The sequence below is a fragment of the Bicyclus anynana genome, chromosome 15 (genome assembly GCF_947172395.1).
Source record: "Bicyclus anynana chromosome 15, ilBicAnyn1.1, whole genome shotgun sequence".
Lineage (NCBI taxonomy): Eukaryota > Metazoa > Arthropoda > Insecta > Lepidoptera > Nymphalidae > Bicyclus > Bicyclus anynana.
In genome coordinates, this window is record NC_069097.1 from 7,219,569 (window position 1) to 7,247,031 (window position 27,463).

General features: G+C 35.2%; 4 protein-coding genes across 4 annotated transcripts in view; 2 read left to right on the top strand and 2 right to left on the bottom strand.

Annotated features, from left to right (window-relative positions):
* Window positions 1–3,219, top strand: part of LOC112051477 (axotactin) — a 41,618-nt gene extending 38,399 nt beyond the window's left edge. The window contains exons 25-30 of the mRNA XM_024090146.2: window positions 295–488; window positions 1,063–1,215; window positions 1,431–1,547; window positions 1,800–1,932; window positions 2,191–2,333; window positions 3,072–3,219. Of these exons, the coding sequence (XP_023945914.2) occupies window positions 295–488; window positions 1,063–1,215; window positions 1,431–1,547; window positions 1,800–1,932; window positions 2,191–2,333; window positions 3,072–3,188 (857 nt within the window). The 3' untranslated portion in view covers window positions 3,189–3,219. The remainder of the gene's footprint in view (window positions 1–294; window positions 489–1,062; window positions 1,216–1,430; window positions 1,548–1,799; window positions 1,933–2,190; window positions 2,334–3,071) is intronic.
* Window positions 3,220–3,593: 374 nt separating this feature from the next.
* LOC112051507 (mitochondrial carrier homolog 2-like) lies at window positions 3,594–4,801 on the top strand. The gene has a single exon (XM_024090180.2). It carries the CDS (start codon window positions 3,663–3,665, stop codon window positions 4,548–4,550), a length of 888 nt encoding a protein of 295 aa, XP_023945948.1. The 5' UTR covers window positions 3,594–3,662; the 3' UTR covers window positions 4,551–4,801.
* Window positions 4,792–9,810, bottom strand: LOC112051496 (U3 small nucleolar RNA-associated protein 6 homolog). Its single transcript, XM_024090167.2, has 8 exons — window positions 9,593–9,810; window positions 9,018–9,330; window positions 7,858–8,046; window positions 7,517–7,717; window positions 7,329–7,430; window positions 6,419–6,625; window positions 5,815–6,000; window positions 4,792–5,216 (listed from the first exon to the last, which is right to left on the bottom strand). The coding sequence occupies exons 1-8, from the start codon at window positions 9,682–9,684 to the stop codon at window positions 4,806–4,808; spliced, it is 1,701 nt and encodes a 566-aa protein (XP_023945935.2). The 5' UTR covers window positions 9,685–9,810; the 3' UTR covers window positions 4,792–4,805.
* Window positions 9,811–10,194: 384 nt separating this feature from the next.
* Window positions 10,195–27,313, bottom strand: LOC112051486 (tonsoku-like protein). Its single transcript, XM_052885711.1, has 14 exons — window positions 27,132–27,313; window positions 26,798–27,055; window positions 25,793–25,958; window positions 24,884–25,160; window positions 23,924–24,077; window positions 22,326–22,530; window positions 21,612–21,801; window positions 20,637–20,871; window positions 19,226–19,338; window positions 18,224–18,410; window positions 15,971–17,309; window positions 15,091–15,266; window positions 13,824–14,526; window positions 10,195–12,846 (listed from the first exon to the last, which is right to left on the bottom strand). Exons 1-14 carry the CDS (start codon window positions 27,142–27,144, stop codon window positions 12,501–12,503), a joined length of 4,362 nt encoding a protein of 1,453 aa, XP_052741671.1. The 5' UTR covers window positions 27,145–27,313; the 3' UTR covers window positions 10,195–12,500.
* Between the last annotated feature and the right edge of the window lie 150 nt (window positions 27,314–27,463).

The window sequence follows — 27,463 nt, forward strand, 5'->3', positions numbered from 1 at the left end:
TAAAACTGTTTTAAACAAATAGTCGTAAATAGTGTAAAATATACCAAATTTTACAACACTTTACTTATAAACCTACGCGTATTAACAAAATACTGCGAATTAATAACGACTTCGACAATTATTATAAGCAAACTACTTAACAGAGTCGGTACTCATTCGCCTGATATAGGGTTCACTAAAATAATCAAAAATGCAAATACCGCTTAGGCGAAGACTCTTAAATGATTTGCACCTGTATCTTACACCCTTAATTAAGACAAGTGTAGCACTCAATGAATGGTTCAAAAATTCCAGATATATTCGTTGAAATAAATGACTATGAAATGAAGCCGCTAGAAGAATACATGCTGTTCACTAGATCTGACACAGAAAAAGTAAACGCCGTGAACGCTCAAGGAGTTCGAAGTGCACAATGCTCTGCCGATTTCGATGAAGCATGGCCTGAACACGATCAACTAGGAGCTACACATAACGGAAGCTTCCTCATTGTAATTATAATACTTTTCGTTCAGATGAAATATTTTTGAGAACTATTTGGATGATGTTTCGTAAATATATTTTACATCTCTATGGTAATAATATTTGATGCAGATAACAGAATTCAAAAGATTTGAATTTATTTCTGGAAACCAGAAGCTCTATTAAAGCCTAGCCTAGCCATTTTACTACGTTTAAGATTGAGTCATCGTAATTATAATCTTCTATGTCCGTTATTTATTCATTGCTTAGTTATTTTTCATTATTAGTTTTACTTCTCCGAGTATTTTTCCAAACATGATTTTTCCAAAATAATCAGTGTTCTTTTTTTAATTTACGTATCTGACTGCCTATAAGATATTGCAATTTATTACTGAAAACAATAACCTCTATAAGTGGTATACCATCACACTAAGCCTTATCTTCTGCTATTTTACTGTCCTGTTCAGGTGCAATTCCAAAATAATTATCTTCCTTTCCTTTATTGTTCCTTTCCAGTTCCAGTCTTCTTTCCTTTGTGCGTTTATTAGATTATTCATACCGATATTTTTTCTCCAAGTGTTCTAACATATTTTTTCAAAACAGAGTGTTGATAAAACGTGGGTTGAGGATCCGCCTTCACGAGTTCCATACGACTCCATGCATTTACAAATCGACACTGAAGAAGAAAACACCGACAAGTTTTTCATCGCTCTAACGGTTATATTTCTTCTGGGTCTGTGCTACACTGGATCCCATGTACGTATGATTACAAGCTTTAATTTCCCATTAGTATATGCTAATTAAGTCAATCTTGAAAAGACCATTGAAATAAAATTAAGTATCTGTGACGGCATTGCAATAATATATTATGATGGAGCTGGTCTGATGATTGAGTTGGAAGAACTCCTGTAAATTAAGATAACTCATCTAGTTTGAATTTAAATCGTCTTAGATTTACAATTTTGTTTAAGATGTGGCGGACACACAAAGCCTACAAATTGAGACTAGAGAAAGAAACAGATGAGAATATCATGAGGAATAAGGAGAAAGCCACCAAATATCAGGAACCATCTGTATCTTTAGTACAGGTAAAATACGATCTATTTGAATCATTTGGGTTTGAACTCATTACAATGATCTATAACTACACGATACACCTGCATAACTATTGTCTAGTGGAAAAGTATCTTTTAGCAACTGCAATTAAATATTAACAAAACAAACAGGTTGATAGGTACTATATGAATACTGAAAACTACACCACTATAAAAATAAATCCCCCTTTCTTATTTTATTATACACCAACATAAACATAGTAATATAATATTTTCTCTCCAAAGCTCAATAAAGATGAAGAAGTTAAAGAAGAAGATAAGAAACCGAATGGAGTTGTCATTGATATCGTACCAGCCATCATAATAGAAGCAAACGAGGATAAACCACCCAGTAGACGTGGGTCCCTGAGATTTAGAGGTAATATTAAAGCTGTTACAGTATTCTGAACACCGACGTTAACACTCAAATAAGAAAACAAAGAGAACCTAGAAATCCCTGCGATTCATAGTATATTTTCGAAATAGGTAGTAGGATGTGAAAGTGTAAAAAGTTTGACTAATAATGTACCAAAGTGACTTTCAGCTTTTTGATATTGAATAAGGGATTAGTGAATTAACTACAAATACCTAATATCTATGAAAATTTAAATATTTACATGCAAAAAATCTTTCACAGACATGGTAGATAAGGATATCGCATGGGAACCATTAGAAGAGAAAGATGAAATGCTAGAAAATGAAGAAGAAGAAGACGATAAAGAGAGTGATTCGGACGAAGCAAGTGACTATGAGAGTGATACTGATGTAGACAATAAAAGTGTACGTAAATGACAAGTTAATTATTGTACCTGATATGTCTTACTTCTTTTTTTGTATCATGGAAATACAACCTTTAACCGTTCGTTAACAATGTCTCATAAGAGATTTATTAGCTGATGATGATTTTACTACACTGTCCCACGAGACATTCTCCCGAGCATGTTCGTAGCAATCGATTACATTGGAAAGTTGGACTTGGACCATGGCCTATGATTTACTTTATTCCTTCATTACCAGCTTTGGACAACTTATTAAACTTATACCATCATTATCAACCCATATTCGGCTCACTGCTGAGCTCGGGTCTACTCTCAGAATGAGAGAGGTTAGGCCAATAGTCCACCACGCTGGCCCAATGCGCATTGGCAGACTTCACACACGCAGAGGATCAAGAAAATTCTCTGGTATGCAGGTTTCCTCACGATGTGTTCCTTCAACGTTTGAGACACGTCACACGTGATATTTAATTTCTTAAAATGCACACAATTGAAAAGTTGGAGGTGCATGGACCGGATTCGAACCCACACCCTCCGGAATCGGAGGTAGAGGTCATATCCACTGGGCTATCACGGTTTTTTAGGGGATAAGGAGCTTACTTAACCCACTACTGCTTCAATTCGTGTTGGCCTAAGTTGATAATGTTATCTATCACAGTAATAATAATGACTGGGACTAACGGCTTAACGTGCTCTCCAAGGAGTTTTGACATTAATCAGTTATTTAAAACCTTATTTTCAGAATGCTTTACCAAATGGCATAGAAAATGAAGCAGAACCGAGTCCCCGGAAAATATCAACACACCAGCCTTATAAAGTTGAAGAGGAAAATACTATAGAGTTGACGACTAATGCATGATGAAATAAAATTTTATAAAATTTCAAACGTATTATATATCAATTGCCCCTTTAAAAGTAGGAAATTAAGCTTTTGGCTTCTTTTGAATAATTCAGTATATTCAAAAAAAGACACGATCTATAAAGCTCTAGTTTTGTAGTTCCTACAAAATATGATGATGATGATGATGATGATTGGAATAACCCAGTTTGATCTTCAATTTTCTTTTAGACAAGTATTGGATTTCTGAACGGCAAGTGTCGGGCCATTTCAGTCTCTTTCAGCAGCCAAAATCTACAATGAAAATATCGTGGATTCTCTGTCTAGTGTCTACGACGAAATCTGAGACCATAACGTCTAGAACATGTGCGTGACAGTCGACAGATCTGTGACACTCTTTTGTTTATGGTAGTATATATTTGTCAAGTGCTTGTCAATATTTGATAATTGATTTCCGAAAAAAATAGGTTGTCGACTTTGTCAAATTACAATAATATGGACGAAATTGAAAAAGAAAAAATAGCGGCTCTGCCTTCACAATTGCTGATTACTACAATATGTCACCCTATGGAGTATGCGAAAGTGCTCATTCAACTCGGATACGAGCCTCTGCCGCCGCGGCGTTCGACAACCCTGTTCGGTCGGCCCGCTATGATATTACCTAACGTCTTTCAATACATAAAGTTCATCAAGAAGTCCGACGGTTTCTTCGGTTGTTACACGGGATTGTCGGCGAGAGTGCTGGGGTTGATCGCCTCTAGTCAGCTAACCTCGAAGGTAATACATGCCTGTGGTATCGATCTACCGGAGATCAACGATCCTCCAAACATCGTATCGGACGACGAACCCAAACTCGAGGATTACTACAAGCTCGGGCGTCGGGATGTGATCATGCACACAGCGTCCGTCTTGGTGTCCTATCCTTTCCACGTAGTGTCGGTAAGGATGATGGCTGCATTTATCGGAAAAGAAGAAGAGTACAGTTCTCTGTTGGGCGCAATCGTATCAATTTACCGAGACGACGGTATCCTCGGGTTCTTCCACGGAATAATACCTAAGCTGCTTGCAGATTTGACCTGCGTTGCTGTGACTGGAATTTTGGCCTACTATGTTAACAAATATCTGGTGAAAACGAAAGATTTAAGATATTACACACTACCATTGCTCACATTTGTAACTAGCACAATAACCTACCCGCTAGTGGTTGTGTCGACATGTATGGCGGTCGCTGGATGCAGTCTAAGGGCTGGTAATCCACCTCTGATGCCCGCCTACCCATCATGGCAAGCTTGCTGGAGAGAACTTCTAAGGAACAAGCAGCACAAACGAGGTTCATCCCTAATCTTTAGGTACTACATTGCTCCCATCGCAGCTACACAGTAACTGCCTCAGTCCTAATGTACCAATGCATTTATTACATTGTGTTTATTCGCTAAGTGTTATTCCACAATCACCAAAGTAGAGATTTTGACCTCATGTAGAGATGTATGTGTAAAGTGGTCACTGTAAATAATTTAGTATAAATGTTTCATGTGAATCCGTTATGCTAGATTGTCAAAGTACACTCGGGGGTTATAAATATATTTTGTTTCAATGTATTATTTGTTTTTAATAAAATACCAGATTAAATTAAATTATTTATTTCAATTTTGATAATGTTTGAGCTTCAATGAACTTGTCTACTAAATCCTTCACCAACATTCCAATAGCTCTTCTATGAATAGCCGGCACAGATGCAGCACTACCTTTAGTCTGTTCGAAGTTCATGTAGTCCATCCATACTTCAATATTATTGGTCCCATGATGCTGCACCAATGCTTCATAACACTTCCTAACATTTTTCAAAGCCGGTTTCTCTTGGGACATTTCTATTTCAATCATAACTCTATGTAGCTCAACTTGAGTTGGTGGAGTTCTAATAAACTCTTCATAGATATGTCTTGCAGTTTTAATGCCATTGTGTTCATACATTTTTTGTAAAAGCTTAGGCTTTAGGGAAAATATTACTGCATTTTCACAGGTCTTGAATTTCTCATAACAAGTCTTGAACTGAAAAATTATGTGAATTTTACACTATGCATTGAAAAAATAAGAACTAAAAAATCCAAATACTGTGTTTTGTCTGTACACACATAATTTCCTAGAGAAAATCTTCTCTGCATCTGCTGAACCAATTTTAAAAATTCTTTTACCACCACCACACCACATTATTAGTGAGTGTCATAGGCATATATTTTGACCCATATTCTCTGGAAATGGAACTATATGGGTGACTCAGTGAGGTGTGTTGTGTGGCAGAGTTAAAATATTGCTCTTTTGGCCCAACACAACAAAAGGGAGAGCAATATTTTCAGCCCCACCTTTATTGGTGTACAATGTACATTCGTCTTTCTCTAGTTTTAAGATAAGTCATGGTGTGCATCTTAATGCCTACTGAAAACTTTTTACCTACATAGAAAACAAGTAATTTATTAAAGCAGATATTTTGTTTCTACAATATTATTAATTCATATTTAGATAGACAAGCCTCTGCAAGCTCTTCCACCCGTTAATATAATTTCAAAGAAGCTGTTGAACATGGCCATTTGGATTTATTAGCAGGCTTAATTACTATTTTACTATACCAATATTATTATTTGTTACTTACTACAACATTTGAATCAATATTATCAAACATGAAATTCCACAGTGCAAGATAATCTTCAGATTTAAGACTTTTGCCCGACTCTTGGAGTATGGATAACATTTTTTTTTCATCTGACTTGTTAAGCAAAAGCTTTTCCTCCCATAAATTTCTACAATGTGGGTTTTTAGCTAATGCCGCATCAAGAATCTGGAATAAATTAACATAATACATTAAAAAAGAAAAACCAAAAAATAATCTAATCTAATTTTTTTTTTATTAATAGGGATTTGATTAAAAAATATATTTTCCAGAGATTATATATAGATTTATTAATAATTCTAACAATGTGATAATATAAATATACGAGAACCAGAAATTGTTGATAGGGAAATAAATAAGTGTATGTATTACAATTTTTTGATTATGAGACATTTTATGTTATTTTCATTTCAAGTTTTTGAAATAAATAATTCTGTACATACTTTGTGATTTAAAAATGGTACATCAAGCATAATTATCATCACTTTAAGTAAAAAACCTCTTCAGCAAATATCAAAATTTTAAGAAAGTTAGAAAATTTAAAGGTAAGTTTGAACAAAAATCATTCCACACAAAGAAATATTACCTCAGTGAGTTCATCTTTCGTCATTTCATCTTCCAACTTTAACACACTAATGCCAAATGCATACATTTCATTAGTAAGGAGCCCGTTTTCGTGACCGTAATTCCAAGCGTGTTTCACAGTGTTAATTTTCTGTATCTCAGAACAAACACTATCCTTTACACCAAGTAGGCCATGGATGTATTTAGTGCAAAGTGCTGCATCTGGAAACTAAATGGTAAACGTAAATAAGGTTTCATCATTGTTAATATTTTAAGGGCTAGGCCGCCTGTCGTTTAGGAAAAGGGATATGGAGCTTGTAGCTTCAATTCGGGTTGGCGGGTTTAGGGTGATAATATTTGACTTAGATTCAAATGATTGATACATATAACTGGAACAGACGGTTTAACATGATATGCCATGTGCCCATATCTTGAATGGACCCCCAGTCTAAAAGGATGTGAGCTAGTCACATCAACGTGAAAATTATTCTGAGCCTTTTTTATGAGACTCATTGGCGAATTTATGGGAAATAAATTTGCCAATGCGTCTCAAATGCTATACTTATGCCAATGAAGCAGAGCAATATTTATGTACGATATCATCATCATCATCAGGTTCATCTCTTCAAACTGAAGTTTGGCAATCAGACAGAAAACTTTTCCAATAACTTAAGCATTTTATTGTAATTACTCTTTATATTGTCCACCCATTAACATTGTCGCTCTGGTGCCCTTTTTCCGACTATCTTGCTTTCTAGGCTCAAGCCGGGAAACTCATATTGGGGGCCTCTTTGAATATATCCAAAAAATACAAACAATACTTTTTCTTTTGTTATAATGGGATGAAAAACAAAGCAATTTGTAAAATAACTTGTGCTTTAAAACATTTAGAATTTATTCCTAATTTGACACAATAAAGTATAGTTATGTACCTGTTGCAAAGCTTCTTCATACACTGCAATGTAGTTGTTTATTTCTGGAGGATAATTTAATTCATCATTAAGAAATTCTTCAATTTCTGTCCAATGGAATCCCTGAAAATTATTTGTTTATTAACTGGCTGCCTGAGTCTGATTACAGTAACAGTAAGTCATATTATTATGTATTGATTTAATGCTACCTCTAATTCTTTGTTTGCTATATAAGTCCAAACATCTCTTTCTGTTCTTCTATTCCAAATCTCCTCTTTTATAGAAGCAGTAGTTGTTTCATCAATTCCATATTTCAATGACAAATCACACAGCTTCAACAAGTAATTTACATCTGATATATTTTTCATTCCATTTCTCCAAACAACTTCAGCTCTTTTTAGATATTTTTCCTACAATCGAAATAGTAATTAATTTATTATACATTAACCAACTTCAAAAAGGAGGAGATCTCAAGTTGACCGGTTCATTTTTAAATAAATGTGAAAGTAAGTAGGCTAAAATATAAAAAACATGTTAAAATAATGCCTACTTTATCTTCTTCATCAGCTTGGTAAGCAATCATGAGCTCAATTTCAAAGAGATCCAAATAAAGTATTTCTGAGTCTGGATGCCTGTGAATGCCTTTTAGAAGAAAGCTTCTAGCATTTTCTAAATTGTTCTGTTCCTTACTCTCCCACTTGCTTGCCATTTGCCACATCTTCGGTTTGTCGCCATGGATCTATAAAATATGTTCAAAAATTGTATTAAAGGACCATAAAATGTAAAAAATTACAAATACATAGGTATACACAATTTATTGTACGGTATGGTACTGTTTATTCAACATACATCAGTTGTCCTAATAAGTTCCTAAGCCTAAGGTTGCCTGGAAGAGATCGCTACTAAGAGATTTATTTAATACTCTTTATTTGTACACCACAATAAATAAAAGAAAACAAGCAAAACAGAAACATAAGAAAAAGTAGGATACAAAAGGCGGCCTTATCGCTTAGTAGCGATCTCTTCCAGGCAACCTTAAGATAAGGCCGCCTTTTGTATTCTACATCTTATGTTTCTGTTTTGCTTGTTTTTTTTTCATTTATTGTGGTGTACAAAAGAAGAATGAAATACTGACCTAAATGTAAGTAAATTTAAAATTGGTAATTATGTGCTAAACTGAAACATATTACTTAACAAACCAATAAACAAACTGTACTTCATTAAGCACTGAAAACCCTATTTAACATTAATTAACATTTCAGATCTAAACTAGGGTCCAGATTCAGAATTGTCTATGCTTGACCACGGACAAGGATCTGAACCTTTGAAACATACTACTAAAGCCACCAGTCTAAACTTCATAATTGTCTACCGTATTTAGCTGTGGTAGGCAAAGATTTTATATTATTAGATATGTCACCAGCGCAGAACTGAGGTGAATAATGGTGGCTAATTTTTTATTTAGTTGCATAGTGAACAAAAAAAGTTCTTTAAACAAATGATACCTAAGTATTTTTGAGTTGTGTGTCCAAGAAGTGTAAAAACTATACAAGTAAACACAAAATTATGAATGTTTGATATTCATAAAATAAGGTATGTCAGACTATTTAGGCTCATTTTCCGTAACAATGAAATGATGAAGACTCCGTCTAGTTTCTAGGGATTTGCCTATAAAAATCCTATATATAATCTTATCATTTACTACTTTACCTGTAACATTTGACCAATAATAGCTGCTACAGCATAATCAAAGCCAACACTTTGACAGAATTTTAGGTATTCAAAATATATAGCCACATCATTCTGGTATCTATAGACAAATTGCCTGAACACCTTATTGAGTCTCTTAGCTATAGCATACTCTATATCTTTTTTCTTTTCTGAAAGTTTAGCCTGCTTTCTTCTCAGTGATATATCTTCTAGTAAAGTCAATTCATAGGATATGTATTGAACAAAGTCCTCTTTCTCTTTTATTCTGCGCTGTATTCTGTATTCAAATTCTTTTCTTTTCCTTGATATTTCCCTAAAAAACCAATTTATAATTAAAGTACTGCAATCAAGTGAGATTTCATTTCTGTTCAAATACAGCTTCACTAATTTGTGACAAAAGTCAGCCGTTTTAAAGGTACTGATGTACATAACCCTACTTTACTATTACGAAAATTAAACTTGTGAATATACTTACAGGCCGTGTTGATAATGCTAGGCTTGTTGCTTTTTATAAAAAAAAAAGCAATAACACGATAGTTATGATTAAATAAGTATTATTTAGGCTAAGTATTTACCTTATTTCGGCGTCGTCATAAAGATTAGTACGTTTCATTTGTTCTAGCTCATTTATCATTCCCTCAATACGCTGATTAACTTGTTCCGCCATTTCTAAGTAGTATTATTAACTTCGTATTTAAATAAAATCTGTTTTCAAGTTTTTTCTAAACTAAATTATACTGTGTAGATATTCAAAACCAAAACATGCGCGCATGGATTTGACAAGTTGACACTTGACAGCTTCGTGGGGTACCGGCGCACTGAGGTTAAGTTTATTCTTTTTATAAACTGGCTATACGTTCTAGACTTTTTGAGCCTACGAATGCGAGGCTAAAGTTAGGGTTAGGGCCACACATAGATTTATGATTCGGTACAAATTCTTTGGGGCCACAGGTTACCTATTCGCGGACAAAGTACACTGTAATTTGCAATTCGTTTCGTTTATTAAGTTATAAGCAGTTTTTGCACATTCTTCTAGACGTCAAATTGAATGAACTCAGTTTAAACCATAAACGATTTTTAGATTTACGATTCGGATTATAATTGTATGGTTTAAACACGTATTTTTATCGACTCTTCATCGACTAGTGTAAGGGGAGAAAAATTTAAATTCTATAAATAGAAATAATTATCTTTATTCAAGTCTCTTATTATTTATTATTTATTTACAACAATGTACCTAACTAAATAATTTACGATTACATTTTTGTATCTACTACATAATATCATAAATCTTTGTAAATTTTTATATAAAACTTTTTATAGGCACAGTTTTCAGTTACGAATAACATTGAGTAACGACATTAAGTAAATTATCATGACATATTCATTTATGACAAAAATAAAATACTATGAGAAAGCAAAATGTTTCCTGAAAAATAGCTACATTTTTAAATATTCTAATATGTATAAGCAGAAAAAACGACATTTTCAGTTTAGTTAAATAATAATTTACATTGGTTGTATTTGAATTAGTTTGATCCACACATAAAATGGCATTATGACCAGTAAAACTTATAATCAGGGATCCCTAGAACAATTGTACATCTGATTACACTATCTGAGTACATTATCTCGTTTTGACGCTCTGAAAATTTCATTTCCTGGTAACTCAGTTAGCTAACAGAATAAAGAAGTTTCGTAAATAAAAAAGTTGATCGCCTCATCGAGATGAAAACGACTACTAACTACTCACGAAAAATTAGCTTGTTAGTAATCAGGTGTACAAAATGTTCTAGCGATCCCTGACTATTATACTTTTCTTAGACCTAAACCAGTAAGTCTTAAAACAGGTGGACTATAGTATCAAGTATAGATTAGATCTCGCCAAACTTCTAGTCCGCTGAATAGAAGGGTTGATGACACTCCCATGATATGCGGACGACGGGGGGAAAGGCCTGCGCAGGTGTGAAGTCGGGCGCGCAGGGCAGAGGGGAGGACTCGCTACTCCCCTCCCGGCCCGCGCGGATTAACGGAAGTGTTACGAACGAATTTGCCAATACACCTGCTCAGCTCAGCGTGTTGCAACTATAAAGCGGGCCATAATATAACTAGGAATTCACTTATTAATAGTTTTTACATTAATGGTAAGTCACACATCTCGAAAACTTGATCATAACACAACAAAATTCCATAATATCCGCTAATACTGTTGGACTGAGAGACTGCAAGAGCTAGACTTACTTCATTTCATTGACTTTTCCCAGTTTTTTTCAGTCTAAGCTCCTATGAGTAACATAGGTGAGAATGATAGCCAATTATGGTGTTTGCACTTAGAGGCTTTGGAAGTTAGCAAGTTCCAAGGGTCATTCAAGCGTCTAAATATAAAACTTATTTTTTTAATATTTTTGTCGGTATAATACAGAAAATTAAATCCCCACTCAGTAGTCACTTAGCTTCTCGATAAACCTTCGGGAAACAAAAGTAAATAGTTATATTATATGCCACTGTTATTGTAGCACGAGTGCCACAATCGCTAATTACGTGCAGTGGCATACAGTACTTTTTCTATGACCATGATAAAATAATTAACAAAACTTAGTAAATAATATAAAATTGTTGTTGGGCATGGCCTCCTCGACTTTTGCATCGGCGTGGCCTAAATTTGTCTCTAAAAAGCCTGATTTTTTGTAGCCAATGACATGGGACTATTTATAAATTTAAAAAAATCATTGTAGCACGGTTTAGTGTTTTTGGCGCCTATTCTACTATGCCCAGGCTATGTAAATTATAAAACGCACTTAGTCGGTCTATAGATATCCATAAAGACTCACCAAGGACATATCGCAAGTTAGTTTTGCTAGATTTGCTAAACTATTTTTTCGTTTGTTTTTACCAATTCCATTTTATTTTTTGTATTATATAGTATATTCAAATAGTAGTTGTAAAATGTTTCCTTTTCTTGTTACTGTAAAATGTATTTTTTTCTTATGTAAACTTATTTAATGTAATCGTCAACTTATTTTAATATTACGGAAATGTGCATGCCGTGTCTACCTTCATTTGATTGTGCAGAGCCTTGTGTTTGTTTTTTTAGATTGTATTTGTGTAAATGCTGCGACAGTCACTGGTGGACCAAATAAATAAATAAATAAATTACCTCTGTGGAATATTGAATTTATAATTTATAATAATTAATGTGTGTGTGAATATCGTTTGAGGTTTTATAATGAGTAGTTAAAGATAACTATAAGGGTCTGTAGCGACGATTTGCCATTAAGTCATATAAAATAACTAAAAAATACATTTTATACTTAGAGGATCAGAACCCTTAAAACCTTCCCAGCGCAACAGTCCAAATTCCATATTTGGCTACCTGTGATAGGGAAATGGGCTGAAAACTTTCTATTATTATACTTATTACATTCTCGGTATATAAAACTAAAAAACTTGTACTTAGGGATTTAGGTTTCTGTTCATTATAAATTATCTCGCAGTAAACTTAGTGACACCACCTTCACAATGTTCAATCATCCCTCTGCCTTTAAAACAAGACAACCAAGTTTTCGAAAATAGTTTCAAACTTTCCTTTTCTTCGTCCGTTTTTGATACAGGGGTTACATTTATTTCTGGAGTACACCTCCCAAAGTCTATAGCGGGGAGCCACACTTGGAAATCTGAATCTGGGGAATATTTGAATATATCCTGGCAACCCTCCAGGTTTATCTGCGGCACCGGTGGTTGACGTTGCAACAGTTTCTTTAACGTGATGAATGTTAATTGGTTTTCTTTTAATGTTATTGATTGTAAATGCTTAGCTCTGCCGAGACACCTGAAAGAAGTTAGTGAAATTAGATTTTTTTTTTATTGTTTCGCTAAACTGGCACAATGACTTAACCTAACATATATATTAAAAGTAGCTTCTTCATATCCTCACGTAATTGTGCCTACTTGAAGCAAACACAATATGCTTACATTTTGACGACCTCCGTGGCGCAGTGGTATGCGCGGTGGATTTACAAAACGGAGGTCCTGGGTTCGACCCCCGGCTGGGCAGATTGAGATTTTCTTAATTTGTCCAGGTCTGGCTGGTGGGAGGCTTCGGCCGTGGCTAGTTACCACCCTACCGGCAAAGACGTACCGCCAAGCGATTTAGCGTTCCGGTACGGTGCCGTGTAGAAACCGAAAGGGGTGTGGATTTTCATCCTCCTCCTAACAAGTTAGCCCGCTTCCATCTTAGACTGCATCATCACTTACCATCAGGTGAGATTGTAATCAAGGGCTAACTTGTAAAGAATAAAAAAAAAACATAGGGTACATAACACAAATTATTAACTTACTATAAACATAAAGAAAAAAGACAAACAAACAAAAAAAAAATTTGACGAAGTAATCCATCAATAACATTTAAGGAAACCTATACGGTCTCGGACACTGTTTGCAAAAATAATAATTTTTTAATTGATATAAATTAATAATTGGAGCTTTCTGCGAATTAGGCTTGTTGTAGCCAATACAATTACAGTATAGCTATGCTATGGCAACTTTAGTTTTATTCAACTCTCAAAGAAATCATTTTATACAGCGAAATCAAAAATATCACTTTTTCATCTCATCACAACGGGAGTAATATTTTTGATTCTGCCACTATTGGTCAAAAATACGTCTTTCTTCCGTCTCAAGATATATCTTTGATGCAAACAGGTTCATTTCAACATAATTATAAAAACAATGTTTGCTAAAGTACCATTAATTTAGAAAAGTAGAAAATTATATTATTCATTTATTAGTGTATATTTTTCCACATACCTAAATATCCTCATAAACTGTCCATCCACCAATTTACAATTGGACAAACTGAATCTTCTTATTTTCAAGTCTTTCGCCTTGTCCATAAAGCCCGCTACACACGCCACGACACTTCCTTCCACACCAACATCATCCAATTCCAAATCAACCAACGTATTCGGATTTAAGGCGGCCATCAACGACGCGACTGTTGTCTGTCTGATTAAATTATTACCAACATCAATCGTCTCTAACGCATCCAAATTAAACTTCAAACTTCCATCATACGCTTTATCTGTTATTTTACAATTATTTAACTTTAACACTTTTAGTTTTAAGTGTTGTGTCAATTTTGTTATCGATTTAAATCCATCATCACTAATAGGGTTGTTACTTATATCGATATCTTCTAAACTTTGACACACTAGTCTTGTTGCTTTTTCGAAAGCGTTTAGCAATATTTTGATTCCTTCTCCGGTTATATTGTTTTTATTTAAATCTAATATGGTGAGGTGTTTCATGGTGCATATGCATTCGGTTAAGTATTTCATGGCGTCGTCTCCTATGTTGTTGTTGGGTAGCATTAGTGCTGTTATGTGCGTTTGGTGCGTCAACGCACGAAACAGTGGACGCACTTGTAGTGCGGTTAGTGTTTGTGCGCCGAGGGCTAGGCGTTTTGTTGTATGACTTCTTCCTACAGCTTGCTGGATTTCCTCCGATGGTGCTAGAAGATATTTCAAAATGTATTAATTAACTAAATATTTATACATACTTAAAAATTAGTGTTGCAATTGTGTTGTGTGTGGCGACTTTATATTCACTTCTACAGTAACAGGAATATTGGTCATTTTAAAAATTTATGACTAATGTTTGCTTTCAACGAATTTCTAAAAATATGTAGGTTATTAATTCAAACTGTCATTCAAACAACATAATTATCAGAGTTGCAGTTTTTGTATTACATTAGCCTAAAACAGCTTCAAATATGTGTGTCAAACTTCTTTTGTATGTCTCCGCATATCCGCGCATATCTCCAAAAAGTTTTCAAAAGGATTTTTATAAATTGGAATATAATTCAAAATAGAAAACAGTGCAGGTTTCATTAAATTTAGTTCAGTAATATTTGTTTTTGAGATAAAAAAAAGTGTTTTACAGCATATTGAAAGTTTTAATACATCTAAAATTTTAACATTTAGTTTATTTTGAACCGACTTCAAAAAGGAGGAGGTTCTCAAGTTGATTAGTATATAATTTTTTTTTTATTGCGTTTTATTAAAAAAGAACTTACAAATCTCCAACGCATCACAACACTCGAGATATCTTTCTTCGGCGGGCGATGCCTTGAATGTGCTTATACACGTCTGCAGTTCGGGGGAAGAGAGGACGAGGCTGAGAGGATCCTCTTCAGACAATATGGCGCCGTCTGACGTCATCAAACTGAATACCGGACGCACGCCTGTTAATCTGGTAAAAATAGAATAAATCTTTACTTTCCTTTCATATCGTCGTCATCAACCCATATTCGGCTCACTGCTGATCTCGAGTCTCCTCTCAGAATGAGAAGGGTAAGGCCAATAGTCCACCACGCTGGTCCGATGCAGATTGGCAGACTTTACACACGCAGAGAAACTTCACCGTTTGAGACACGTGATATTTAATTTCTTATAATGCACACAACTGAAAAGTTGGAGGTGGATGCCCCGGACCGGATTCGAACCCACATCCTCCGGAATCGGAGGCAGAGGTCATATCCACTGGGCTATCACGGCTCACTTTCATATCATAAAACATAAATTATGTCATAGACTAAGAGCCTATATTAGCTAGACGTACCACATTTTGTGAAGGCTAAAAGTTTGTGAGCTTATGCCATACTACTGTACTGTAAAATGTGTATAGCTTGGCAAGTTTGTTGATGACACTCCCATGATATGCAGGCGATGGGGGGAAAGGACTGCGCGGGTGTGAAGTCGTGCGCGCGGGGCAGAGGGAAGGACTGCGCGGGTATAAGGATTGTCTGGCTATCACGGACTGATCCCTTCCCCTGGTGCGAAACGAGGTTCTGTGACCTCGTATTAAAACATTTTGTGGTGCGGAACGAGGTTTATCGACCTTACGAGGTCGATCGACCTCGTTCCGCAGCTAACGTGTTAATTTATTAAACTTACTTGTAATATCTCGACTTTACTTCTTCGACCAGCCAACTAATTGTCAGTTTGTTTATCATATCCAATTTTAGAGATATCAACAATATTTTATCTTCTATCTTCACCTTAACAGCTGCGGGAGGTAATATTTGCGTTTGCATCGCTCTTCCATTCTTTGACTGCACTATATTTATAGGTTGTATTAAATTTAATGGCTGCACTATATTGGGATTTACATTTTGCATTATATTGGAGTTGAAACCGAAATTCTCCCCTGAAGAATGTCTCGAAAATGTCTTAGTTCTTACATTAGTTTCTCTAACTTCACCATCGCTACCACTATTACTCGATTCAACTTCAGATGTACGTCGTTGAAAACCAGCTCTCAGTAACGTGCTTTGTCGTTTCCAACGTCTTTTCATATTATCTCTTGTGTCATTCAGTTTGGTATTATTCAATTCTTTATGTATATTTCTAAATGATTCAGCTGTTTTCTTGGGGCAAACATTTTCGTTTTTCTGAAAATGATCAGAATCTGAACTATTTTCGCTCACATCAACAACTTCGTTGAAACGAGATTTCTTTTTCGAGTTTCCGTTGTTGTCAGTCAATGGACTGATTTTATTTAAACTTTCTATACTGTCTTTCAAACTGTCTATTGATGTTTTTTTCGCAACTATTGTTAATGGATCGCTTAGTTTTCGCTTTTTCGCTTTATTCATAAAACCCATGTCATCGTCCAACCAATCGTCGTCTACTTCGTCAGGGGCCAATAACGCTGGTTTGGCTTTTGATTTCTTTACATCCTCTTCAGGTAATTCAATGTTACGGTTTCTCAAAGCAGAAATGGCGTTTCTATATTCTTTGACACTTGATATTTTATCTTTATCTTTTTTTGCAGTGTTACCGTCATCAGAGGAATTTGAATCATCAGAGGGAAAGGCAATTTGGTTTCTTACATTTTGTGAAGCGTTTATTTCATCATCGCTTTCATCGTCAATGATGTTACGTCTTTTAAACGCCGGTGAATATAATTCTTTGACACTGCTATTCATTTTCGATGAACTAGGAGGTGTTCCACCTCTAACATTTTGTTTCACAGGAGTTTTTGATTTTGATCTATTCAAAATAGCCTCAATAGGGTTATTTTTGTCGATTAGATTGTTTATTTTATTGGATATATTATTGTACAGTATCTCTTCATCTCTAGTGAGTATGGTGCTTGTACGCCATTTTTGTAGTACTTGTAAGGGTGTTTCACCGAAGTCTGTTTTTAATGTGGGTACAGCACCTCTTTCAAGCAATAACTGTACTACATCTAAGTGGCCGTTGCTAGCTGCGTCGTACAAAGGTGTAATACCTGTAAATATAAAAATAAATATTATAGTTACGGAGATTTATAAAATCTTTGTCTTTACACTACACTAGCTGACGCCGCACGGTTTAACCGCGTGGTTCCTATTCCCATAGGAATACGGATAACGTATAGCCTATAGCCTTCCTGGATAAATGGGCTATCTAACATTAAAATAATTTTTCAAATAGTTCCTGAGATTAGCGCTTTCAACCAAACAAACAAACTCTTCAGCTTTATAATATTAGTATAGATAAGTAGGGTCAGCACAAATTATTAATCTTTGTCATTCATTTCTGTCTCAAGTCAACTCAACAATAACTCCTTGGTGAACGGACACTTTTCGGTAGGGAGTTAGAGGTGTAACGATCGGTTGGCGGAAACGATTTGCGATACAAGGCGCTCGTCGTACGGTCGGCTTTAGTATGCTCGTGGCGTTCGAGCCGTCCACATTTCTTGTTGTGTTATTCTTTGTGGGTTACTTGAGTTAATCTAACAATCAGTGTTTACAAGTCAATTTTTTGGCTATCGTCATTAACAACCCATATCCGGCTCTGAGCTCGAGTCTCCTCTCAGAATGAGAGGGGTTAGGCCAATAGTCCACCACGCTGGCCCAATGTGAATTAAGAAAATTTTCTGGTATACAGGTTTCGTCATGATGTTTTCCTTCACCGAGAAACGTGATATTTAATTTCTTAAAATGCACACAACTGAAAAGTTGAAAGTGGCATGCCCTAGACCGGATTCAAACCCACACCCGCCGGAATCGGAGGCAGACATCATATCCACTGGGCTATCACGGCTTCTTTTTTTGGCTATAGCATATGGTAATTTAACATCTAACCCAGTTTAACAAAATGTTTTGGTTTGGTAATAGAAATGAATCAAAAATTTCTCTAAATCTATCTAAATTATCTTACCATCACAATTGACCCCACCACGGTCGTTGATGTTGGCTCCATGATCAATCAACAAGTTGACAATTTCAATATGGCCGTGTATACAGGCTTCGTGTAGAGGCAACCACCCAGCGTTGTCTCTGATGTTGACCGGATGCCCTTTAGCTATTAGACGTTCTACTAGTAGTTTGTTACCGGAGATACATGCCTGTAAATTGAAAAATTAAAATATCATTAATTATCACCAGTCAACCATCATCATGTCCTTGTCTATCTATACTTATAATAAATCTGTAGAGAGGTCAATTCTGTACATGAAATATATTTCCAAAATAACTATCAGGAGGTGATTAGTAATCGATTCTGATGCCAAAAATGCAATCAGTAAAATTTTTGACTCTGTTATAGAAACAAAACGGATTTTAATGAAACTTGGTGCAATTATTCTTCATACTCCTGGGCAGGTTATAGTATACTTTTCATAACGCTACGATCAATAGGAACTAAGAAGTGAAGGGAAATGTTGGGAGAACGGGAGAAGTTAGTCCATTTTTACAGCGATACTACTGTAAGGGGTGGATTAAATTTATGATTAAAATAAAGTTATTGTCGTTCATAGGTTAACCCTGTGTTCTGTAACCCATTTTTTTATTATTTACAAGTTAGCCCTTGACTACAATCTCACCTGATGTAAGTGATGATGCAATATAAGATGGAAGTGGGTTAACTTGTTAGAAGTAAGATGAAAATCCACACTCCTTTCGGTTACTACACGACATCGTACCAGAACGGTAAATCACTTGGCAGTACGGCGGTAACTAGCCACGGCCGAAGCCCCACCTTGATGCAAGAGGCCTATGTCCAACAGTGGATGTCCATCGGCTGTTGATGATGATGATGATGAAGTATTACAATAAAAATATCTACTAACAAGAAACTAAGTTATATGGTTAGTCTATACTATACTCATAGTCATGTTCAAAAGTCCACTTTTTTATAAAAAAAAAACGCAAAACTACGTACAACATGTAACTGGGTTTCTCCTTTCATATTCTTCTTTATTGCGAACCCTTTGCCTCGTCTTCTTGTTTCACGCTTTGCTTCACTTACATCTTCTTCGTTTGTATCAGAAAGATCTAAAAGAAACAAAAAAAAAACATTTGACGCTATATCAATACAATTATTGTATTATTTACTTAAAACTATACTTACATCCACATTGTAGGAAATTGTCTAAGACGGATATGACGTCGCTCGCTACGCTGACTTGTGCGATCGGGCGGGAGCGACTGGCGACTGGCGGTCGTCGTACGGTCGATTTCTATTTTATGTTATTTAAATTCCTAGATATAATTATTATAAGGTGCTCGCCGTACGGTCGACTTCTATTTTATGCTATTTAATTCCTAGATATAATTATTATAAGGCGCTCGCCGTACGGTCGACTTCTATTTTATGCTATTTAAATTCCTAGATATAATTATTATAAGGTGCTCGCCGTACGGTCGACTTCTATTTTAAGCTATTTAAATTCCTAGATGTAATTATGTGTAACATAATATGTGATTCGCTGGATGAAGGCGGCACAAGATCGTGATATTTGGAAGTCCTGCAGTGGACGTCCATCGGCTGATATGAATGAACGAAAAATTTGGTTTACGGTTTTGAAAATTTTACTACCACACGCCTAGCGTCAACGTAAGTCATGATGAGTGATTTATGTAGTCGAGCAAAATTTAAAATATTACTCTTTCGGCGCGATGCGCGCTGTTATTTGGGACAAGAAAATTTATGTCTTTAATTTATGAAATTACAAGTAAGTTTATGAAACATTCTTTAACCCTGCCTATTGGTCACAAGTCCAAGGATCTGCTCGGAGATTTTCTCTCTGCCACGCTATGGTCCCAGCACCAGAACGGTGTATCCATGAAATGCTGAGATATTTGTCCACTACAGTGAATGAAGAGACAGGGTACAATAGGCTATTTGCCTCTTTTGTAAACAGTGTTTGAACTGAATTATGGAAGTATTATAAGCTTTATTTTATTTTGTCCCGTCAATAATAACCAGTAAAAAATTTAATATAAATGAAAAAATATCTACGTAAAACTTTTGCTGCTGAAACACATCACATTATGAAACATTCAACACCGCAAGCGCTAATCACAAACCGATGCCTTGTAGCGAATGACGTTACAGTTTATGATTGGCGTTTGCGGTGACGTGATAAAAATACAATTCTGTTTTATAAAAATATTACAATTACGAGATCATTTTCACAAATAAAAATGTTATTAGTGTTTCTACGCATCTAAACTGCCTTATGCCAAAAATCTTCTTAATTTTGTACAGCAGGCGAGTAGCCCATTCCTATTTTTTCTACTCGTATGATGGAAATTTCGAGAAATTTAACTTTGATACACATTCAACGAACCTGTTAAATCATCAAGACATATGTCATCACCAATATGCGTAGTGTCTTCATCACACCCTCCAGCAGAACTTTGATCATCTTCAGAATGTTCCACATTTTCAACATCTTCATACCCCAGAGCTTGGAGCTCAGATTTTGTATCTTCCATTTTGTCTATCTCACCATATTCATCTTGATATTTTAATAGATTCTTAAGTATTCTTACTTCGTATTTCTTTTTATTCCAATTTCTCGCCTGGAATATACATTAATGTTTCTTGGTAATTTTTTACAGTAATAATTACCAAAGACACTCTCATGATACTTTCACTCTGACATTTTAACTCTCATGATACTTTATTTACATCAAATTACACTGAAAATTCATGCCCATGTGGGCAGAATACAGGAATGCAGTTTTGCTGTATAAATAAGCAAGGTAGCAGTACCTTCAAAGACGAATTTTGAGTCAAGAAAGAAATAAAGATATATCTTTATTTTTAGGTAGTGCCATATATTACAATATTAAATTCTAAATATATAGCTTATAGTTAGAGCAATAAGAACGTAAATAAGAACGCCCTGCAAAGGGCACTGCTTCTTCAATATTTCCGAATATGAAAATACATTAGATATAAAATAACGATGAAAGTTATATTACTAGAAGAATATTGAAATTACAAGTGGAAGGACACAAGAGAAGAGGAAGACAAAGAAGAGATGGTTGGAGTATGTGAAAGAGGACATGTATGTAAAAGGAGTGGATGATGACGGGTAATAGAAAGGAATGGAGGAGATTGACATATTTAGCCGACCCCACCTAAGTGGGAGATGATGATGAGCTAGCTTGTAAAATTCATATATGTCTCTATCAACCGTCAAAGTTAGTGAATTGGCCTACAGGCAGTGAGCCTATGCTCGAAAAAATATAAGACCAGAGGCTTCTGCCTGATTTAACTATTAAAAGTATGCTAATAAAGATAACTAGTTACTTACTGCATTCCTAGCATTCAAGCAGGCCTTCTCAATCTGGTCATATGGCTTCTTAGCGAGGAACGACACATCAGCAATATTATACAGAGTAGTATAGGCTTCTTTGGGCACATCCTTTATGAGTTCATACTCCTTGTAGTAGTATCGTAACGCGTTGTAGTAGTCGCCTATGTCTTTGTATGTTTGATATAAACTGAAAATGTTTTTAAATTTTGTAAATAATGTAACACCAATTTGTGACCAGTTTTTTTTTTTTTGGTAAATCTGGTAACATACTATATGTGAGCTGAGCCAAGTAGAAAATATAGATTTAATAAGAATTTCTCTCAGAGCCGTGATAGCCCAGTGGATATGACCTCTGCCTCCGATTCCGGAGGGCGTGGGTTCGAATCCGGTCCTTTTCAACTTTTCAGTTGTGTGCATTTTAAGAAATTAAATATCACGTGTCTCAGACGGTGAAGGAATCATCGTGAGGAAACCTGCATACCAGAGATTTATCTTAATTCTCTGCGTGTGTGAAGTCTGCCAATCCGTATTGGGCCAGCGTGGTGGACTATTGGCTTAACCCCTCTCATTCTAATATCTTAAAATGCACACAACTGAAAAGTTGGAGGTGCATGCCCCAGACCGGATTCAAACCCACACCCTCTGGAACCGGAGGCAGAGGTCATATCCATTGGGCATCACAGCTCTTAATCATCATCATCAATTACATACCTAACATAAATAGGAATCAATGTTTTCCCACAGTCCCCTGCCAATTCAGCGTGGTCGAGCATCTTGAGGTAATATTCCACAGCACCTGCGTAGTTCCGCAAATGGCACGCACCATCTCCTAACTTTTCATACAGCTTCTTAAATGTGATATGGTCTGACGGATCAGTTGACACGAGCAAATCTTCTGTGTAGCACATAGCTGCAACTGGGGGATTTAAAATTTTCTTTCAAAAGGATTTAAGAGGATAATTGGACAGTATTGAACTAATTACATAGACAAAATGACAATTTTCTTTTTATTTTTAACCAACTTCCAAAAAGGAGGAGGTTCTACGTTCGGCCGTAAGTATGTTTTTTTTATGTATGTTTAGCGTATATTCCGTCATTTATGGAACGATTTTGATGGAAAATTCCTTTTTTCATTCTTCACAAGTTAGCCCTTGAGTAGAATCTCACCTGATGGTAAGATGATGCATTCTAAAATTGAAGCGAGCTAACTTGTTAGGAGTAGCATGAAAATCCACACCCCTTTCGGTTTCGACACGACATCGAAACGACATTGTACGCTATATCGCTTGGCGGTATTCTACTAGCCACGGCCGAAGTCTCCCACCAACACACAGACCTGGACCAATTAAGAAAATCTTCGTCAAAACGACAAACGTCTTGCAAATCCACTGAACAAACCACTGTGCCACAGAGGCCGTCGAATTTGTAGCATCTATATATATAAAAATGAATTGCTGTTCGTTAGTCTCGCTAAAACTCGAGAACGGCTGAACGGATTTATCTTATCTTGGTCTTGAAATGTTCGTGGAGGTATAGGGAAGGTTTTAAAGGTAAGAAAAATTAGTATAATTGCCGGGAAAACCATAAAAACAACCCTTTTCTATTTCCCATACAAACGTTTAAGAGTCAAGCGGTAGGGGTAGGGCAGGGGTAGGGTAGGGGTAGGGTAGGGGTAGAGTAGGGGTAGGGTAGGGGTAGAGGTATAGAAGGGTAGAGTAGGGATAGAGAATATGGGCACTTATGTCAAAACGAAGCTTGACCGGGTCCGCTAGTTACTATATATTTTGGAGAGGAACACCACTATTTTATGCATGCTTCACCCTTGTACCACAGACCAGTGATCCTCAGTGAAATATTCACTTGTGGTAGATTTGTTTCTTATCCAACCATCTAAATCATAAAGTATGGAATATTTATTTATTTTATTTAATAATCAAGCAATACCACACATTACATTATACAATATAATAATAATTATACATGTTACATTTTATTTTATATAATACAAGTTAATGGATATCCAGTTTGGGTCTGTGAGTGAGTGTGAGTTTGAGTCCTAGTCTTTTGTCGAGTGAGTGATAGGGAGACCGATTTTATTTTTTGTTTTCATTCATGTAGTCATTTACTTTTCGACCAGAAAGTCCCTTAATTTCTTTTTGAAAGCAATATCTTTCTCCTCATTAAGTATATGGTGTGGAAGTTTATTGTAAATTTTTATTGACATTGCGTATCCTTACATCTTCTATGTTTCCAAGTGCCAAGTGCGGAAAAGGCCCAGGAAAGAAGAAGAAGAACTTCCCTATACTTACCAACTTTAAGGTTTGATTCAATGTTCTCCCTTTCCTCTTCATCAGGTGTTTTGAGTTTCCATGCCTTGAGTAGAACCTGTTTAGCACTTTGGTAATCTGACATCTTGCACAAAATCTCTGCCTTTGTTGATAATGTCTCACAAGTTTTCAATACCTGAAGTTTTGAAAAATACATATAACACAAAGTATATACAGTCAGGCAAGTTAAATCATCATTCCCACACAAGAAGAATTTTGAACTAAAGTAACTACTACTTCAAAAAGGCTCTCTTTGAGATATGATAATACCCATAAAAACAAATTTAAAAGATTATTCATCTGTGAAAGTTATTAAAATCCATGTCAATTAGGAAATGTGGTTCATATCCTAATTGTCCTGATCAACATTGTACTTTGTTCATATTCGGGAGAAGCACAAATCTATAAGGAGAAATGGCCAACTACACAACACTAACATTAATGCAGGTTTTGAAGAGGCATAGAGAGGAGGAGAGTGCATATTTGGATTCTCCAAATTTTATTATTTTCCAATGCCCCCATTTGTATGCCACTCAGGGCAACTGCCCCCTAGTCCCACTGAAATGAGCTGATGAATATTTAAACACCTTCATAAATTATAACTAAGAATCATGTCAATCACTTCAATAACAATTTAAAACTATAAGAAATGATTATTTTATACTATAAATGTGTTACACTGTGCCTACAAAATCACTGCAAAAATCAATCTGAATTGAACAACTTGTCTGAGTTCACACATGCAAAATTTTGTGTTTACTTAGGTTTTTACACTTCCTAAGCACACAACTTTATTGTAGACAATATTTAGGTATTATGTGTTTAAGTAACTTTTGTTGTTTAATAAGAAATTAAATGAAATTAAGACAATTATGCGCATTTGTCTGCCTCAGTTTTGATGCCCTATCTCTAGTATAAAATATAATTGAAAACAGGTCTAACCTTATCTTCAAGCCTGCTAGCAACTTCCAATGCTTTATTCAAACAGCCCAGCGCTTTGGCATAGTCTTTTTTCTTATTATTATGTAATAAAGCCTCAGTTACATAGCAGTTATGTAGGATCTCATACAAATCTTGGTTAGTACATATTGTGATAGCTTTGTGTATACAGTCTATGGCTTTTTCTAGATGCCCTAAATGTTCTTGCACCACACCAATATTTAGTAGTAATCGGGCTCTCATGTCCATCAGTTCAGTTTTTGTAACTTTGCCATTTAACCTAAAAAGATCAAATAAAAACTGTTTACTTGTACTTATATCTCTTGAAAGTTTTTGTACACTCATAAATATACCAAAATTTTAGAAGTAAATAAGTTACAGTTCTAAGCCAACATTTGGGGAAAGCATCTGTTGGTCTATTTTAAATCATAAAGATACATTTGAAAATTTAAAAATTATTCTAAGTACTTGAGAATGCCAATTAATTGAAAATATTTAGTATACACTACTAAACTACAAACATAATATACAATATACATCCATCATCAAAAAATTGTACCAAAAATGAATGTCATACAAACACAAGACAAAAAACAACATAAATCCACAATGGAAAGCAATCTTCACATTCTAATCTGTAGTTAATTCTATATTGCCCCTGATATCCCATTAAAGCAACTTATGACACTTACACAATCAGAAAAAAAATCTATACTTATAAAGTAAAAATATAAAGGAAAGTTTTGATTATTTTTTTGTTTGTTTACATTGAATAGGCTCTGAAACTACTGGATCAATTTGAAAAATTCTTTCACCATTAGAATGTTGAATAGAAATCATAAGCTATATTTTACCCTCCTGTTCCCAAAGGATAGGGTACTATGTGGGTGCTAGAAATATAATGAAACATACTTCTCACAAAGCACAAGGCTTTTCATGAAAGCCTTCTCAGCAGCAGTCAATGATTGTTTTGATTCTGTCTCATTTGTTGTACTTTGACCTTGAAGTAGATATATTCTTCCCAAGGTTGCCATTGCTCTTTGTTCCTCCACTAAATTGTTAAGTTCCTTGGCTACAGCTGTAAATAAGAAACACAAATAAGGCAAAAGTTAAAGTGTGTGTATGAGTATGTAAGCTTCGTGTTATACTGCACTATACCACTGTGTACGTACTTAATTTTAGATAAGTTTGTAGAATGGTGGTAAAAAAATAAACTTTGGCTGAGTTTGTTGTGGGCTCTTCTCGGACCAAAGCACATTTGGTACCCTCGTAATTTTAATTTTAAGTTTTCGACTATAAATTATTTTTTTAAATTAAATTATGACATAAGTTAAACAAAGTAAAACAAAGCCTAATTATAATAACTGAATTTTGAGTTTTGATTTTATGTTTGCTAGTCATTCACACTAGAACTACTGAAATTATTAAACTAATTTAGCCAAAAAAAGAGGCAAAAATTATAACTTGTTACAAGCTTATCTTAAAATTGGCACATACCCTTCAGGTTGAAAAACAACTGGTCCTTAGCACCTGAATTAATTCTGGCGGTAATATCTTTAAAATTCATTTATTTCAAGTAGGCTTACTTTACAAGCACTTTTGAAACGTCAAGTTTGACTATTTGTAAATACTTTACCACCAGTTTAGAAGGCAGGTTCTGCTGAGAAGAGCCAGCAAGAAAATCAAAAGTTACTTACAAAGAACAACACATAGAGACAAACTACTACTTTAAAGAATACTATCAGTTTCATTTCCTGTGAGAATAAGGGGATAAAATCTATGACACTCACAAATAATGTGGCTTTCTAGTGGTAAAAAATTTAGTAGTCAGTCAGTTTCTTAGATCCAGAGATTACCCCCTACATTATCACAAACCTTACCTCTCTATAATATTAGTAGAAAAATAGAGGTACTTACATAAATGCCGCTCTTCATATTTGAGAGCTTTGTCAAACTCCGCCATGAGCATGTACATTTCACCCATCATCCTGTTACAAGTTCCCCACTCCATACGAAGACCAAGTTCCTTACAAATTGAAGCCTCATTTCGGTACTCATCTAATGCGTCGCTGTACCTAGTTTGCTTGTAATAAAACGTCGCCAAATCATTACAAGCCTCCGCGTACGCACGTCTGTTACTACCGTTTAGTGCCTTTTTCTTTTTACGAATAAGTTCTGAAAACATAATTACACGAAAGGTAAACTTTTGTTGCTATTTAGGTTACACAAGACATTTATATAGGGGCATTACTCTCTTCTTCCATGACTGTAATTAATATGTTTATAATTCATTCATCAGTATTATTCTGTAGCATTAATATTATTGCAATTAATTACAATACAACAATAAATATTTTTTCCCTTTCAAGTTCAACAAAATAAAAGCGCCTCTTTTTTTCTTGAACTGAACTTGACGTTGACGTTGACACTTGATCGACCACAAACGTCAAATGAAAAAATTGACGTTTGACGTTGACCACAGAATAGACCTAAAAAGTTTTGAAGATTCACACTGAAAGGTGTCAAGTGAAGACCATAGAATATTCAAAGCGTAGACAGAGAACTTCAAGTCTGTGGTTTACG